Here is a 19290-nt window from a genome sequence, read left to right as displayed (position 1 = left end):
GTCATTGAATTAATTCAAGGCAGACTTACGTTTTTGACAGACTGACATAGTGAAGGATTAGAACATAGAACAATACAGCACAGAACAGGCCCTTCGGCCCACGATGTTGTGCCGAACATTTGTCCTAGCTTAAGCACCCATCCATGTACCTATCCAATTGTCGCTTAAAGGTCACCAAAGATTCTGACTCTACCACTCCCACAGGCAGCGCATTCCATGCCCCCACCACTCTCTGGGTAAAGAACCCACACCTGACATCTCCCCTATACCTTCCATCCTTCACCTTAAATTTATGTCCCCTTGTAACACTCTGCACCCGGGGAAAAAGTTTCTGACTGTCTACTCTATCTATTCCTCTGATCATCTTATAAACCTCTATCAAGTCACCCCTCATCCTTCGCCGTTCCAACGAGAAAAGGCCTAGCACTCTCAACCTATCCTCGTACGACCTATTCTCCATTCCAGGCAACATCCTGGTAAATCTTCTCTGCACCCTCTCCAAAGCTTCCACATCTTTCCTAAAGTGAGGCGACCAGAACTGCACACAGTACTCCAAATGTGGCCTAACCAAAGTCCTGTACAGTTGCAACATCACTTCACGACTCTTGAATTCAATCCCTCTGCTAATGAACGCTAATACACCATAGGCCTTCTTACAAGCTCTATCCACCTGAGTGGCAACTTTCAAAGATCTATGAACATAGACCCCAAGACCCTCTGTTCCTCCACCTCACTAAGAACCCTACCGATAACCCTGTATTCCGCATTCTTATTTGTCTTTCCAAAATGGGCAACCTCACACTTGGCAGGGTTGAACTCCATCTGCCACTCCTCAGCCCAGCTCTGCATCATATCTAAGTCTCTTTGCAGCCGACAACAGCCCTCCTCACTATCCACAACTCCACCAATCTTCGTATCATCTGCAAATTTACTGACCCACCCTTCAACTCCCTCATTCAAGTCATTAATAAAAATTACAAACAGCAGAGGACCCAGAACTGATCCCTGCTTAACTCCACTTGTAACTGGGCTCCAGGCTGAATATTTACCATCTACCACCACTCTCTGACTTCGACCAGTTAGCCAGTTTTCTATCCAACTGGCCAAATTTCCCTCAATCCCATGCCTCCTGACTTTCCGCATAAGCCTACCATGGGGAACCTTATCAAATGCCTTACTAAAATCCATGTATACTACATCCACTGCTCTACCCTCATCCACATGCTTGGTCACCTCCTCAAAGAATTCAATAAGACTTGTAAGGCAAGACCTACCCTTCACAAATCCGTGCTGGCTGTCCCTAATCAAGCAGTGTCTTTCCAGATACTCATAAATCCTATCCCTCAGTACCCTTTCCATTACTTTGCCTACCACCGAAGTAAGACTAACTGGCCTGTAATTCCCGGGGTTATCCCTATTCCCTTTTTTGAACAGGGGCACAACATTTGCCACTCTCCAGTCCCCTGGTACCACCCCCGTTGACAGTGAAGACGAAAAGATCATTGCCAACAGCTCTGCAATTTCCTCTCTTGCTTCCCACATAATCCTAGGATATATCCCGTCAGGCCCGGGGGACTTGTCTATCCTCAAGTTGTTCAAAATGTCCAACACATCTTCCTTCCTAACAAGTATCTCCTCTCGCTTACCAGTCCGTTTCACACTCTCCTCTTCAACAATACGGTCCCTTTCTTTCGTAAATACTGAAGAAAAGTACTCATTCAAGACCTCTCCTAACACTTCCGACTCAATACACAGTCTCCCACTACTGTCCTTGATCGGACCTACCCTCGTTCTCGTCATTCTCATGTTTCTCACATACGCATAAAATGCCTTTGGGTTATCCTTGATCCTATCCGCCAAAGATTTTTCATGCCCTCTCTTAGCTCTCCTAATCCCTTTCTTCAGGTCCCTTCTGGCTATCCTATATCCCTCCACTGCTCTGTCTGAACCTTGTTTCCTCAACCTTATGTAAGCCTCCTCCTTCCTCTTTACAAGACATTCAACCTCCCTCGTCAACCAAGGTTCCCTCACACGACCACTTCTTTCCTGCCTGACAGGTACGTACATATCAAGGACACGTCGTATCTGTTCCTTGAAAAAGTTCCACATTTCCACGACATCCTTCCCTGACAGCCTATGCTCCCAAGTTATGTTCCTCGGATCCTGTCTTACAGCATTGTAATTACCCTTCCCCCAATGTAAAACCTACCCTGTTGCACGCACCTATCTCTCTCCATAACCAAGGTGAAAGTCACAGAATTGTGGTCACCATCACCAAAATGTTCACCCACTAACAAGCCCATCACTTGTCCCGGTTCATTACCGAATACCAAATCCAATATGGCCTCCCCTCTGGTCGGACAATCTACATACTGAGTTAGAAAAGCTTCCTGGACACACTGCGCAAACACCGCCCCATCCAATCTACTTGATCTAAAGAGCTTCCAGTCAATATTTGGGAAGTTGAAATCGCCCATGATTACTACCCTGTGGCTTCTGCACCTTTCCAAAATCTGTTTCCCAATCTGTTTCTCCACATCTCTGCTACTATTGGGGGGTCTATAGTAAACACCCAACAAGGTGACTGCACCTTTCCTATTTCTGACTTCAGCCCATACTACCTCCAAAGGCAGTTCCCCTTGAACTGCCTTTCTGCAGCCGTTATACCATTTCTAATTAGCAATGCCACCCCTCCTCCTTTTTTTACCACCCTCCCTAATCTTACTGAAACATCTGTAACCAGGAACCTCCAACAACCATTCCCGTCCCTCTTCTATCCACGTTTCCGTGATGGCCACAACATCGTAGTCCCAGGTACCGATCCACGCCTTAAGTTCACCCACCTTATTTCTGATACTCCTTGCATTGAAGTATACGCACTTGAACCCATCTGTGTCCGCAAGTATTTCCTGTCTGTGCTACCTTCTTCACAGTCTCCCTACATTCTTGGACATCCTGACAAGCAGCTAGCCTACTTGCTGGACTACAAGTCCGGATCCCATCCCCCTGCCAAATTAGTTTAAACCCCCCCCGAAGAGTGCTAGCAAACCTACCCCCCAGGATATTGGATTATAGGGAACAGACAGGAAAGTGAAGTTGAGACCACAGATCAGCCAAGGTGTTACTGAATTTTGGAGCATGATTGAAAGGCTGAATGGTCTACCCCTGCTCCAAAAGCTTTCCGGCCTGACAAGCTATGCAGGTTATGTCTTACTTACCAGAAGTTCACAAAATGTATGAAGTTTTTAGTAAATTAAATTGTAGTTTAACCCTGTGACATTCCAAGAACCATGTCTGGTTAGGACTGCTTGAAAGATTATGTTGTCTAGAATGTTGCATTTATGTTCAATTACAAAATTAAACAGTAGAGCTTTTAATACTTTCTTAGATATAATCAGATACAGAAATATGGATATTTTAAGGTGGTATTTGTCTTCAGAGTGAACTCTATTAATGGAAGATTTGACCCAATGACACAGACTTGGCAGACAAAGCTTTTCATTCCTGATGAAGGGCTTTTGCCCGAAATGTCAATTTTTCTGCTCCTCGGATGCTGCCTGACCTGCTGTGCTTTACCAGCACCACTCTAATCCAGACTGAGAGCTTTGGGGATAGTTACTAGAGGAAATGAACTGAAAATAAAGTCAAGTTATGGTAAACTTGTTTAAAATCTTGGTTAGATCACACTTTGAGTGAATGATCAGTTTTGTTTTATATATTGTAGAATGAATGTAGAGGTATTTGAAACTTGCAGAAAACGTTTATGTGAATGATACTAGATCAAGAAGTTTTATCTGTCAGAAGGGATTGAATATCTTCCTCTGACTCCCCTTTCACCATTTTGCAACCACCTCTTTGCATACAAGTACCCACCCTTTTAATCACATTGCTTCTTTACCATCCAAATTATCAAACATGCTGTTTTTAAATCATCTGACCACTTATTTGTCCTCTTTTCAACTAAGCATTTGCTTAGTTGCACACTGGGGATATTGAATGTTAATCGGGGTTTTGCTTTGTGGACCAGTCTCCAAACATTTTTAAAGTTTTATTTTATTCATTCGTGGGATGAGGGCATTGCTGGCTGGGCTAGCATTTCTTGTACATCCTAGCTGCCATTGAGAAGGGTAAGCTTACATTTTGGTCTCCTTATCAAAGGAAGAATGTTCTGTCTATGGAGGAAGTGCAATGAAGATCGACTGATTCCTGGGATGGCAGGACTGCTGTATAAAGAGAGATTGAACTGGTTAGAATTATACTTACTGGAGTTTAGACCAGTGAGGGAGAATCTTGTTGAAACATACAAAATTTTAGACAGACAAACAAAATTCAGAAAAGATGTTCCCATAACCAAGGAGTCCAGAATGACTCTAATGATACAGGGTAGGCCATTTAGGCTTGAAATGAGGAGACATGTCTTCATCCAGAGTTGTGGACCTGTGAAATTCTATGCTCCGCAAACAATTGAGGCCAAAACTTTGAATTGTTTTTAACAAAGAATTAGATTTAGTTCTTACGGCTAAAGAGATCAAAGGGTATAGGGAGAAAATGGGATCAAGGAACCAAGTTGGATGATCTACCATGATCATAGGAACCCACAGCTACTCCAATTATGTGTTTCTAGCTTAAGTCAGGAATGTGATGGTCTTCTCCCCAATTGCCTGAAGTACAGCTCTAACAACGTTAAAAGAAGCCTGACACCATTCAGGGCAAAACAGCCCGCTTGATTGGCACCGCATCATAAACACCTTTTTTCCCACTGCCATCAGCAGTAGCTACCACCTACAAAATGGACTGAAGAAATTCACCAAGGCTTGTTAATATCTTCAAAATTGACAACCATTTCAATCTTCAAGGACAAGGGTAGCAGATATATAGAAATACCACCCCTGCAGGTCCTCCTCAAAGCCACTTACCATCCTTACTGGGCTATGTATCATGTTTCCTTTAGTGTTGTTAGGATGAAATCCTGGAACGGCATCTGTACTGGCATAGTGAGACCACTTACAGCATATGGACTGCAGCAATTCAAGAAGGCAGCTTACACAGTGTTCCAGGTATGGTCTGGCCAAGGCCACGTACAATCGCACCAAGACGTCCCTGCTTCTATACTCGAAACTTCTCACTATGAATCCCAATATACCTTTTGCCTTCTTTGCTGACTGCTGCATCTGCATACTTATCTTCAGTGACAGGAGTACAAGGAAACCCAAGCCTTAATGCACCTCTCCCTTTACCAATTTTGTCATTCAGATCATAACTTGCCTTCCATGTGACTTGTAGATGTGGGAGTCAGAAAACAAGTTACTCATTGCAAGACGCCCTACTCTCTGACCTGTTCTCTTTGCAACTTTTATGGCTGTCCAGTTCATTTTCTGGTCTCTATGATCTTGATAGTGAAGGACTCTCTGATAGTAATTCCATAGAATATACAGGGATGATGGCAACATGAATGTTACGAGCCTGGCATTGATTGCAACATGAATGTCACGAGCTACTTATCAGCTCAAGCCTCCATATTGTTCAGGCCTTGCTACATTTGGACATTGACTGCTTAAGTATCTGAGGAGTCATGAACATATTGTGTGTTCGTCATCAAACATCTCTACTTCTGTTATTGTGTTTGAGGGAAGATCATTAATAAAGCAGCAGAAAGGTATTTGGGCCTAGGATGCTACTCTGAGGAACTCCTGCAGAGATGCACTGGACCTTGATGACTGACCTCCAACAATTTCAAATGTATTTGTTTGTGCCATAGATGACTTTTTAAAAGTTTGTTCATGGGAACAGGGCTTTGCTGGCTAGACGAGCATTTATTACCCATCCCTAATTACCCAGAGGGCAGTTAAGAGTTGTTGTGCACCTGGAGTCACATGTAAACCAGACGAGGTAAGGATGGTAGCTTCCTCCTGTGAAGGGCACTAGTTGACCAGATAGACTTTTCTGACAATCAAGAATGGATATACAGTCATCATTAGACTCTTAATTTCAGATTTTCTTTTAGTTGAATACAAATTAGACCATCTAATGTGTGTTATAGACCAGGCCAGACCCTCCTCAAAACATTTCAAGAGGGTAGCCTAACTTTTCTAGTTGTTTAAAACATGTATGGTGGATATTCCAGGAGTGATGCAGCTGGCCCAACCACTCAGTTTCAAACAAACAGAATTTATTTTATGCATGAGTAAGAGAAATCCGAATTTAGAATAAGGTAACTATTTGAGAACCCAATTAACTCTATCACCACTTAATGATGCTGTTCCAAATATTTGCAACATCCCCATAAACACCCCTTTTCAAAAAAGAAAGGTAAAATCAAACACAGGTTCTTACAGGAGAGATGTCAGAGAGAGAGGATCAGCATGGAGCTGTTCCTTTGACCAGCAGCTGCAAACAAAACAGCTTGCTAAACCTAAACCAAACCAGAGAAGAGCTGAGCTGGGAGAACTGGCCGCTCCCCTTTCATTGTCCAAGTGTTTTCTATTTAAAACTGTATCTGTTAGCTATAATCAATTTGGCCCTAAAATCCACATAAACCAGACACATCAGAATCTAAGCATTTACAATTATTCTGGAAAAAAAAGCCAAGGACAACCTAAACTTGCTAAAGGAATAGCATTGTCTCACCTTCACTATCCCCCTTTTTAAAACAAAAAGAACCATCAATATCCAAAGGAGGCTTCATTTTAAAACCACTTAATTTTACATTGTTAGTATGTTGCAACACACAAATACATTACATTGATGATAAACATCGTACTACTATATTCCGTTTCAGTGTGTTTACTCCTGCCAGCGAATGTTTCAGTTTCTCATCCAAGTCTCACCAATGTGTCAGCAATCTTGTTTTCCTGTTCTGCCGCGTGCACAATTTTCAAGTTGAATGGCTGAAACAACAAGCTCCACTTAAACAGTCTGGAATTTTTGTCCTTAAATTTCTCCAGAAACTTCAATGGGTTATGATCAGTATATATGATTGTCTCAGACACATTACTGGTAATATAAACGTTGAAATGTTGTTACGCCAACACCAAGCTCAAAAGCTCCTTCTCAACTCATGAATATTTCTGCTGATGAATGTTCAGTCTCCTGGAGAAATACCCGATAGGTCTTTCTATCTTTTCATCGTCTTCCTGTAAGAGCACAGTACCAATACCCACATCACTCACATTGATAGTGTTAGGGAATAAATCTTTTGCTGGATCATTTAAAACAAAATCGTCGGGAGTCGAGTCCTTGAGTATTAACAAGCTTTATTCGTGGCCATGGGGAGTACATCTTCCCTCAGAAGTCCGGTGTAGTCCATTGAAATACAGATTGCCACAGTTTATATAGTATATCATATCGCACTATCCGTTGGTTACGCAACCTAGGGGCAGTCATAAGGTTACATAAGGGCAGTGGTCAGTTTGAGTAGCTGCTACATACATACCATAAGCCTACATTTCTCAAATCTGTAAATTAATGTTAGCTTCTACTGCAGGTTCACATTAGGCAGAAACCGATAATTAATACAACAAACAATTCATAGCAGAACTAGTTAGAAGTTGGGGGTGTTGAGAATGCGCTTGTAACTACAAGGTCATTACTTGCAAAAACAAATTCCTTAGCTTATTCTAAAAGCATTGGGTCACCAGTCTACGTTTTGCTGCGAAGATTGCTTTGTGACAAAATGGCTTTCACACAAATTTGTGCCAAGTCTTGTGGCAAGTTTTCTTCCACATTCCCTCCTTTTTGATCATAAGATCAAAGAAGCAGATTGGGAGTGTCAGCAAAAGGGGAACATAACCAGAGCCGGAAGGGTTGTCGGGGATGGAGGTTCGGAATCAGTTAGGTAACTGCCTGGCTCAGGCATGAAAGGGGCAGAAGGCTCCAGGGATTGGCCCTCAGGCTGAGACATAAAGGGGGCGGACGGCTGCAGGGAATGGTACTCGTCCTCGGGGGAGTTCGTTGGTGAAGGGGACTCAGAGCATCTGCGAGAGCGCCGGAGAGGAGGGCCACAACAGTGAATTGAACCGAGCACAGGATTGTCTGCAAGGTTTCTAGTTGAGCAGTTCCAAAGGCAGGGAAAAGAAAGCTGCTAGTCACTCAAATCCCGTACGGGCTCGCTTGGTGCGAGTTTGGGACGGACTAAACAGAGGAATGGGACTGATAAAGGAACTGAACCACGTACCATAAATAGTAGCTGCCCATTCAGGAAAGCGGCAACCAAGGGTAGGCCCATGGCCACAAATGAAATAGGTACCATTATAAATCCTCAAGTGGGTAGTTTGAGTCTCAGACAAATAAACCAAAAATGTGGGATGCTGCTTATCAGTTTTAGTTTGGTTGGCTGCAGCTGTTTTGTTGAGAATTCGCTTGTTGCGGAGGAGGTTTTTGAAGTTGGGATATTGGCCAAATGGGGTGAAACACAGTGGTTACATGTACTGGTCTTGCCTCCCAACCCCCGGTAGTTTGTTCTCTTGGCAGATGGTTTCCCCGGGAGCACCCTGTCCTGTGGAATTGGTAGGGACTAGGGTGGGGGAGTGCGAGGGAGGTTGCATGGGGGTTGGAAGCAGCCCTAGTACATTTTGTGGCTGTATCCTGTGGACTCCCACCTATGCCTGACGGATTCATTGAAGCCGGGGGCATAGTGGACCTGAATCATTACACTGGCAGGTTCAGTTTGGTCTAACCACCATTCAGCAATGCGGCAAAAGTGAGGACTGCTCCTACCCGAAATGTTGATTTTTCCAGCTCCTCGGATGCTGCCTGGCATGCTGTGCTTTTCCAGCACCACTCTGCAGATGCTAGCGGTCAGAGTCAAGATTAGAGTTAACTACTGACTCATCCTGCAGGTTTACCTTGCAAGAATCCTGGACCAGAACTCGCAAGTCTCTTTGCACTTTAGACTTCTGAATTTTCTCCCCATTTAGAAAATAGTCCATGCCTCTATTCTTCCTACCAAAATGCATGACCCCACACTTTCCCACATTGTACTCCATCAGCCACTTCTTTGTCCACTGTCCTAACCTGCCCAAATCCTTCTGCAGCCTCCCTTCCTCCTCAATGCTACTTGTCCCTCTACCTATCTTTCTATCGTCTGCAAATTTGGCCAGAATGCCCCAGTTCCTTCATCTAGATTGTTAATGTGTAAAGTGAAAAGTTGTGGTCCTAATACTGAACCTTGCAGAACACCACTTGTCACTGGCTGCCATCCTGAGAAGGCCTCTTTTATTCCCACTCTCTGATAGACAGCCAAGCTTCTATCCACGCTAACACCTTGCCTCTGACACTATGGGCCCTTATCTTACTCAGTAGCCTTCTGTGCAGAACCTTGTTAAAGGCTTTCCTGAAGTCCAGGTACATAACATCCATTGGCTCTCCTTGGTCTAACCTCTCCGTTACTTCCTCAAAGAATTTTAGTAGATCTGTCAGGCATGACCTCCCCTTGTGAAACCATGCTGACTTTGCCCTATTTCACCATACACTTTCAAATATTCCGAAATCTCATCCAGTACATTGGATTCCAGATTCTTACCCTGACTGAGGTTAGGCTAATCATTCTGTAATTTTCCATCTTTTGCCTTACTCCCTTTTTAAACAAAGGTGTCACGTTAACGATTTTTCAGTCCTCTGTGACCCTCCGTGATTCTAGCAATTCCTGAAAGATCACCACTAACGCCTCCACTTTCTCTTCAGCTATCTCCCTTAGAACTCTGGAGTATAGTCCATCTGGTCCAGGTGGTATATCTACCTTCAGGACATTCAGTTTTTTGAGCACCTTCCCCTTGGTGAAGGGCACCATACTCAGCTCTGCCCCCTCACTCTTGAATTTTGGGATATTACTTGTGTTTCCATGTGTGACTAAAAATGACCAGGTCATCGATATGTACACCACACAGTTGGGTAATCTAGAAATTACCCATATGGTTAGCCTTTGAAATGTGGCTGGTCCATTTTTCATACCAAACAGCATCACTTTAAACTGATACAGTCCATTCAGCGTTATGAAAGCTGAAATTGTCTTCGTTCTTTCAGACAAAGATACCTGCCAGTATCCTCTGAGCAAGTCCAACTTCAAAATATAAGTTGCTTCTCCCACCTTTTCAATACAGTCTTCCAAACGTGGAATTGGATAGGCATCAACCTTTGTAACTGTATTGACATTGTGATAGTCCACACATAACCATTGGGCACCATTACTATGGGTGAGCTCCAGTTAATGTAACTCACTTTGATTATATCATCTTGGAGCATGCGTTTAATCTCCTTTTGAACCTGTGCCAACTTTAGCGGGTTATGCCGATAAGGATGTTATTTAATCAACAGCATTTCCTATATCTACAAACTTACCATCTTATTTCCACAAATCTCCCCATGTGATGGCAATAACTCTTCCAGGTCAATTCAATTTTCTTCTGGAAGGTAACTCAATTTATTTCAATCTTTGATAACTTCCCTATTGTCCAACTTAGTTTAAGGAATGTCCAATCAGAATCCTCTGAACTTAGTTCTTCACTCTGTGTCGTAACCAATAACGTATTCTCCTTTTGCTTTCCTCCCCTGTCAAAATACCTTCTGAGCGTATTCATGTGATACATTGTGAAATTTCTTTCTGCCTGGAGTCCTTATCAAATAGTTCACTTCACTCAATTGCCTTTTGACTTAATAAAGTCCATTAAAGGTTCACCTATCACTGGAAGTAAAACTAACACCGTGTCTCTGATATCAAAATTGTGAATTTTTGATTTCCTATCTTCCTGTTTCATTGTATGCTGTGGTACTTTTAAATGCTGTCTGGCCAACTCCCCTGCTCTATTTAATCATTCCCTAAAATCTGACACATAGTCCAAATATGTGGTGTCTGAATTATGACTTATCAATGTCTCCTTAATCAATTTTAGTGGTTTCTCAAAAACTAATTCAAATGGACTGAATTTGGTCCATTCATTTGGTGCATCTCTGATGGCAAAAAGTACAAATAGAATTCCTTTATCCCAATCATCTGGATAGTCTTATCTCAATATGAATGTCTTTAATGTCTGATGCTGCATTTCTAGTGCCCCCTGTGACTCTGGAAGATGTGCAGTAGATTTGAATTTTATTCCTAAGCTGTTCATAACTTCCTTGAATAATTTTGATGTAAAATTTTACCCTTGACCTTTGATCTGACTGTATTTATGGGTAGTTCGTATCTAGTGAAATATTTGAGGAACTTCTCTATAATCCTTTTAGCTGTGATATTGTCTAATGAATAGCCTCTGGAAATCTAGTGGACACATCCATTATTGCTAGGAGAAAGTGAGGACTGCAGATGCTGGAGATCAGAGTCAAGAGTGTAGTGCTGGAAAATCATAGCCGGTCAGGCAGCATCCGAGATGCAGGAGAGTCGACGTTTCAGGCATAAGCCCTTCATCAGGAATTCCCACAATACCTCCTTTCTGTAACCCATTGGCATTACAACTTGATGAACATCTGTTCATTTCTCATCTACCTGAATATATGATTGTCTCCATTTCCTCATTAAGACATTATTTTTAAGATAGTAGTACACCGGGATACATCTAGATTCTTCTCCCATGTGTGCTTTTTGATACAATTGGTTTAGTTCCTCATCTTTCTGCTGTAACTCAGTTAATTTCTCTGAATTAAATATATCTGCTTTGTCATCTATTTGCTCCTGTTCTGTCTCCACCATTTGATCAAACAGAGTCTAATTCTACTTTAACTTTCTTATCTGTACTCTTTGATCTCTCCTGTTTCAACTGGTGACTTTGTGACTACATCACCACACACTCCCAGGATATGTATTTTTGATAGTTCAGTTGTCTGAGTTTCCACTGGCTTTTCAACCACAGTAGGCAGCACTCCTACCTGTGAACCATCTGTATTGATAGCAACGACAAATTGTATTCCTTGAGCTGAGAGTTTGTCCAATACGCCTGCCACGACTTCTCCACTTTTCACTGGATACTCTAACCTCACTCTATATAATTGAGCACTTCTTGTGAATTCCCATTACTAGCACTTTTTCTGGTAGTAGTCTTTCAGAGGTACATATCTCCTCAGCTTTCAGCATCAAAGATCAAGAGGATCCTGTATTTCTTAATATTGTAACCTCTTCACCTGCTGCTCCTGGCCTATGTAAGTAAACTTTATTTTCACAGGTTTAAGAAGATCTCTCCAACCAGGTGGTACATTCGGATGCAGCCTTTTAGCCTCCACTGTGCTTTTTGTTAGCACTCCAACAAAATTCACTGACTTATCCTGCTTTCTTACATCTGGCTTCCTAGTGCTTTTTAACATATCATCGAGTCATCGTGACGTACAGCACGGAAACCGACCCTTCGGTCCAACTCATCCATGCCGACCAGATAGCCTAACCTGATGTAGTTCCACCTGCCTGCACCCGGTCCATGTCCCTCCAAACCCATCCTATTCAAATACCCATCCAGATGGCCTTTAAATGTTGCAATTGTACCAACCTCCACCACTATCTTTGGCAGCTCATTCCATATGCATACCACCCTCTTAGGTCCCTTTTATATCTTTTCCCTCTCACCCCAAACCACGATTTCACATTGCCTCCTTTATAGTAGTAAAAACACTTCTTAACTTGTTTTTCCCCTTCAAGGATTTCCTTTTTACCCTGTGGTACATTATCCTTGTGATCTTCACCAAGACCTAACTTTCCCTTACCTTGTGAGGATTTCTCTGCCCCCCCCCCCCCCCCCCCAATTTGTATCCCTCATGGATTGAAATTGATTTTGGAAGCCAAACTTTGATTTATGGACCAACTCATAATCATTAGCCAATTCAGCTGCTAATCTTGCTGTTTTAACTCTCTGCTCTTCCACATGAGTTCTTATTACCTCAGGAAGTGAATTTGTGAATTCCTCCAAAATAATCATCACTCTAAGAGCCGTCATAAGTTTGATCTATTTTTTTAATGCCCTTATCCACCTTTCAAAATAACTTTGTTTGATCCTTTCAAACTCAATGTCGGTTTGACCAGGGTCCCTCCTTAGATTCCTCAAATGCTGTCTGTAGGCTTCTGATACAAGCTCATATACACTTCAAATGGCTTTCTTCACCACCTCTTACCACCAAGGTTCCTCCTCTGATTGTGATGTGAATACCTCACTAACTCTACCTACAAGTATTGTTTGGATTAACAAAGCCTACATGGTCACCCAATTCATTTGTTTAGCTACCTTCTCAAATTAGATGAAAAAGGTTTCTACATCCTTCTCCTTATATTTAGGCACTACTTAGATATAATTTGAACAGATCCTCACCAGGCCCTTGGCTACCATGGGTTTGCTCACTCTCACTCTATTCTTCACTAAGCTTACCTTCAGCCTTCATCTCCATCCTTTTAAGCTGTCTTTCCTATCAAGTGCCAATCTTTGAAGTTCAAACTCCCTGTCTATCCTCCTTTCCTCTCTCTCCTTTTCCCTTTCTTCTCTCTCTTTTTGTTCTGCTAAAGTGACTTTTTCTCTTTCCTCTGCTTTTATTTGCAATTCAAACAGCTTCAATTCTTTTGCCCTTTCCTTTTCTTTTCGCTCTAACTCAAGCTGTTTTATTCTCAATTGAATTTTAGCAACCTCCAAAGTTTCTGATTGCGTTTCCAGCAAATTTAAATGCTGAGCTACTGCCATAATTATCACTCCTTTCCTTACGGACAAAGGTAACTCCAACTCCAGCTTCACTGCCAATTCCAGCAGCTTTTTCTTGTTCACCTTTTGTAAAGCCAACAAAGTCACTTCTTACACCCCCAGAAAACTCTTAGTGACTTAAAGAGCCTTTACTACACAAAGCGCTGTTTAAACCAACCGAATTCATCTGACACAAAAGGCACAAACACCTCCCACTCACTGCCTTTGAGTCCAACAACCCTAATCCCAAATTGGAACCATTGAATAAATCCCACAAAGAACCCCCAATCTGTTATGGACCAGGCCAGACCCCCTCAAAACATTGCAAAAAAGTAGCCCAGACTCTAACTTTTCTAGTTGTTTTAAGCAGATGTAAAGTGGATATTCCAGGAATGATGCAGCTGGCCCAACCATTCAGTTTCAAACAAAACAGAATTTATTTTACACATGAACAAAAGAAAACCAAATTTAGAATAATGTAACTATTTGAAAACCCTATCACAACTTAATGATGCTGTTCCAAATACTTGCAGTATCCCCATAAACACCCCATTGGCAAAATAAGGTAAAATCAAACACAGGTTCTTACAGGAGAGATGTCAGAGAGAGAGAATCAGCATGGAGTTGTTTCTTTGACCAGCAGCTGCAAACAAAACAGCTTGCTAAACCCAAACCAGTGAAAAGCTGAGCTGGGAGAACGGGTCCACTCCCCTGTCATTGTCCAAGTGTTTTCTTTTTAAAATTTGACAGCCTTTGATTTGAGGCAGTATCTATTAGCTATAATCAAATTTGCCCTAAAACCCACTCAAATCAGACACTTTGGAATCTGAGCATTTGTGACCCCTTGGGGAAAATGCCAAGGAAACCTAACATTGTTAAAGGAGCAGCATTGTCACACATAGCAGGATTTGAACCCAGGCCCTCAAAACGTTATTTGGGTCTCTGCAGATAATACCACTGGACCATAACCTCGCTCCAACTCCAACCAGCAGAGTTTTCGCCTGATTTCTATTGACTTCAGGTTTGCTTAACCTCCTTGATACTACACTTGGTCAAGTGCAGCCTTGTTATCAAGGGCAGTCGCTCATACCTTATCCCTGGAATGCAACTCATATGTCTTTGTTTGAACCAAGGTTTTAAAGAGGTCAGGATCTTAATGTCCCTGGTAGAACCCAAATGGTTGTGAGTGAGCAGGTTATAAAGAACAAAGAAGAACAAAGAAAATTTACAGCCCAGGAACAGGCCCTATGGCCCTCCAAGCCTGAGCCGATCCAAATCTACTGTCTAAACCTGTCGCCCAATTCCTAAGCATCTGTATCCCTCTGCTCCCCACCTACTCATGCATTTGTCCAGACGCATACCTCTGCTGGCAACGCGCTCCAGACACCCACCACCCTCTGCGTAAAGTACTTGCCGCGTGTATTCCCCCTTAAGCTTTTCACCTCTCGCCTTGAAAGCCTGACCTCTCATTATTGAATCGCTCACCCCGCGGAAAAAGCTTATCTCTATTTACCCTGTCTCTACCCTTCATGAATTTGTAAACCTCAGTCAGGTCCCCCCTCAATCTCCTTTTTTTCTAATGAAAACAAACCTAACCTACTCAATCTCTCTCCATAGCTAGCACCTTCCATACCAGGCAACATCCTCGTAAACCTTCTCTGCACCCTCTCCAAAGCGTCCATATCCTTTTGGTAATGTGGCGACCAGAACTGTACACAGTATTCTAAGTGTGGCCGAACCAATGTCTTGTACAATTTTAACATGACCTGCCAGCTCTTATACCTAATACCCCATCCAGTGAAGGCAAGCATACCATATGCCTTCTTGACCACTCTATCCACCTGTGCAGCAACCTTCAAGGTACAATGGACCAGCACTCCCAGATCTCTCTGCTTATCAACTTTTCCCAAGGCTCTTCTGTTCACTGTATAATTCACGCTAGAATTAGACTTGCCTAAATGCATCACCTCACATTTGTCTGGATTGAACTCCATCTGCCACTTCTCTGCCCAACTCTCTAGTCTATCTATATTCTCCTGTATTTATTGACGGTCCCTTATGCTTTCTGCTACTCCACCAATCTTCGTGTCATCTGCAAACTTGCTGATCAGACCAACAGGGCCCTCTTCCAGATCATTTATGTATGTCACAAGCAACAGTGGCCCTAGCACTGATCCCTGTGGAGCACCATTGGTCACCTTTCTCCATTTTGAGAAACTCCCTTCAACTACTACTGTCTTCTGTTGCTCAACCAGTTCTTTATCCACCTAGCTAGAACACCCTGCACACCATGTGACTTCACTTTCTCTATTAGTTTACCATGGGAAACCTTATCAAATGCCTTACTAAAGTCCATGTATATGACATCAACAGCCCTTCCTTCATCTATCAACTTAATCATTTCCTCAAAGAACTTTATTAAGTTGGTAAGGCACGATCTCCGCTGCACAAAACCATGTTGCCTATCATTGATAAGCCCATTCTTTTCTAAATATAAACAGATCCTATCCCTTAGTTCCTTCTCCAATAACTTTCTCATCACTGACGTCAGACTCACTAGTCTGTAGTTACTCGGAATAGTCCTACTACCCTTCTTGTACAGGGGTACAACATGAGCAACCTTCCAGTCCTCTGGCACCTCACCTGTGTTTAAGGGTGCCACAAAGATATCTGTCAGGCCCCCAGCTATTTCCTCTCTCGTCTCCCTCAGCAACCTGGGATAGATCTCATCTGTCCTGTGGATTTGTCCACCTTAATAATCTCTAGCATACCCAACACATCTTCCCTACTTACGTCATTGTGATCCAGACTAATCAAACTTCTATCTCTAATATTATTGCTAAACATGTACTGACTCATATCACTCTTGATGGCACTTTCTATCACTGTATTCATGGTCTGAGAAGGCTGATGGGGTAAGTAATTGGCTGAAAATATGTTGCTGGAAAAGCGCAGCAAGTCAGGCAGCATCCAAGGAGCAGGAGAATCGACGTTTCGGGCATGAGCCCTTCTTCAGGAAACTCTAGAAGTTCCTGAAGAAGGGCTCATGCCCGAAACGTCGATTCTCCTGCTCCTTGGATGCTGCCTGACCTGCTGCGCTTTTCCAGCAACACATTTTCAGCTCTTACCTCCAGCATCTGCAGTCCTCACTTTCTCCTAAGTAATTGGCTGTGTTGCATATGTCCTGGGTTTCATGTTCTATATATACTTGGGCAATTTTTCACATTGTCAGATAGATGCCAGTGTTGTAGCTTACTGAAACAGATGTTCTCTGGGTGTGGCAAGGTTTGGGGCACAAATCTTAATTACTTTTACTGAAATGTTATCAAGGGTCATACACTTTGTAGCATCCACTGCACATTGAGTGAATCGAATTGGCTGAAGACTGGCATCCATGATGTTGGGGATCCCTGAAGGAGCCCAAGATGGATCATCCACTCAACACTTCCAACTGTAATTAATGTCATTTTGCTTGGTGCTGCTCCTGTCATGCCCTTCTGCACTCTTCATTGAACCAGGGCTGAACCCCTGGATTGACGTCAGTGATATAGTGGGGGATATGTAAACCATGAAGTTACAAATTATACTTGAATATGATTATGCTACTGCATGGCATCTCATGAATGCCCAATTTTGAGTTGCTAGATCTGTTTGCAGCATGGTCACAGTATCACACAACGTGATGTCAAGTATTCTCTATGTGAAAGTGGGATTTGGCTCCACAAGGTGGTCACTCTTGCAGATGCATCTGCAGTAGACAGATTGGTGAGGATATGGTTACAAATAAATTTGTGTCTTGTTGGTTCCTTCACCACTTTCCACAGTCTCAGTCGAGCAACCAGATTCTTTTGGACTCGACTAGCTTGATTAGTAATGCTACTGCCAAGTCACTGCTGGTTGAGGACATAGAAGGGCATTTTGCACCCTCGACACTCTCATCGATTCTTCCAGATGGTGTTCAATGTGAAGGCACACTGTTATTTGCAGAGGATGGGCGGCAAATGGTAATCAGCAGGCAGTTTCCTTTACCCATATTTGACCTGTTTCCATGAGATTTCATCGGTCTGAAATCAATATTGCATAGTCACCATCTCCCTGTGGGGCAGGAAGTATCCAGGGAAGGTGATGGTCATGTATCTCCTGAAACATCTGCCACTGCTCATCAACTGGTTTATCTTTTAGTCATCTTGCCCAGTTCTTTCTGGTTGGTTCCACAAGACATTACTTCAAGAAACAATCTCTAATACATTCAACAAACTCTACCAGCAAGATGTGGAGGCTTTGGAGAGGGTATGGAAAATATTTACCTGGATGTTGCCTGGTTTGGAGGGAATAAGCTATGAGGAACTATTGTGAAAACTCAGTTTGTTTTCACTTAAGCGTAGGAGGCTGAGGACGTTTACAAAATCATGAGTGGCATGGATAATCTGAGTCTTTTTCCCAGGGTAGAAACATCACTTGTTGGGAAACATAGATTTAAAATAAAAGAGGGAAAGTTTAAAGGAGATGTGAGAGACACGTTTTTTTTAAACAAAATGGGTAATTGCCTGGAATATTTTGTCAGAGGAGGAGGTAGATGTAGATACAATACCAGTGTTTAAGAGAATAAGCAGGTAAAAGAAGGATACTGACCTTGTAGAGGCAAGGAGTTTTAGTTGAGAAAGTGTCACATGTCAGTATTGGCTTGGTGGGGCAAAGCGCCTGTTCTTGTGCTGAACTGATGTTTGTACCTCAAGTCCACCTTTGCCAGTTTGTTTAATTCAGGCTATATGCACATAAAGCCACCCATGATTATTGCTCTTCCTTGCTTACAAGCTATCAGTTTTTCATGGTTTATGTTGCGCCACACTGCTGGAATGCTGTTTGGGGACGTGTAGATTACTCCCACTGGGGACGTATAGATTACTCCCATCAGGGATTTATTTCCCTTGCTGTTTCTTATTTCTACCCAGACTGATTCTATGTTTTGATCTTCACTGCCGGTATCATTTACTGACAAAGCTATACATCTCCTTTCCCTCCTGCTTATCCTTCCAAAACAGAGTATTCTTGGATATGCAGTTCCTAAATCTTGTCTCCACACAATCACAGCTCAGAAATTGCCATCAAGCCATACCCATTTGTCTTAATTTGCAGCATTAACATATTAATTTTATTCTGAATGCTTCAGGTATTCAGATACAAAAGCTTCAAGTTGGTCTGTTATCAAATTTCTCTACTCTTGAAGATTACTTGGTGCAATATGATGTTCACACATTCTGTCCCTCTTTTATTTTTTGGTAACAATCAGTCTCATCGTTAAGCTGCACTCCCTCTTCATCCTTTAAATTTGATTTTCTAATTGTATATGGAACTGAACCCTCCCCTCTACTGTTTAGTTATGCTATATATAACCATATTGTTGAAGTAAGATAAGCTTTATTTTTGAATGGAGATGAGAGTTTAGTCTCTCTCTCAACTATATCTATTCACAGAATTATAAATGATTGCCACTGAAAATTGTTAAGTGCAGAAAATGGAGTAATTTTATCACTGAGTGTATATCTAATATTCTGTCCTTATTGTTTTACCTCCAGTGAGCCAGGAATAACAAAGACAAAAATGGAATCTGACAAGGTATAGTAATGGACATTCTTTGCAGAGAAATAAT

The 19290-nt window shown here is 42.3% G+C and overlaps 1 protein-coding gene across 2 annotated transcripts in view; it reads left to right on the top strand.

The window, feature by feature from the left end:
- The window catches only part of cwc27 (CWC27 spliceosome associated cyclophilin), a 281202-nt gene that overhangs the window by 64804 nt on the left and 197108 nt on the right, over nucleotides 1–19290 (top strand). For both annotated transcript variants that reach the window (XM_087988677.1, XM_043689542.2), the window contains exon 9: nucleotides 19217–19256. In XM_087988677.1, the coding sequence (XP_087844803.1) occupies nucleotides 19217–19256 (40 nt within the window). The remainder of the gene's footprint in view (nucleotides 1–19216; nucleotides 19257–19290) is intronic.

This window comes from Chiloscyllium plagiosum, unplaced genomic scaffold (genome assembly GCF_037043375.1).
Source record: "Chiloscyllium plagiosum isolate Xiang-an unplaced genomic scaffold, Cpla_swu_hap1 HiC_scaffold_1, whole genome shotgun sequence".
Lineage (NCBI taxonomy): Eukaryota > Metazoa > Chordata > Chondrichthyes > Orectolobiformes > Hemiscylliidae > Chiloscyllium > Chiloscyllium plagiosum.
This window is presented reverse-complemented; position numbering and strand designations above follow the sequence as displayed.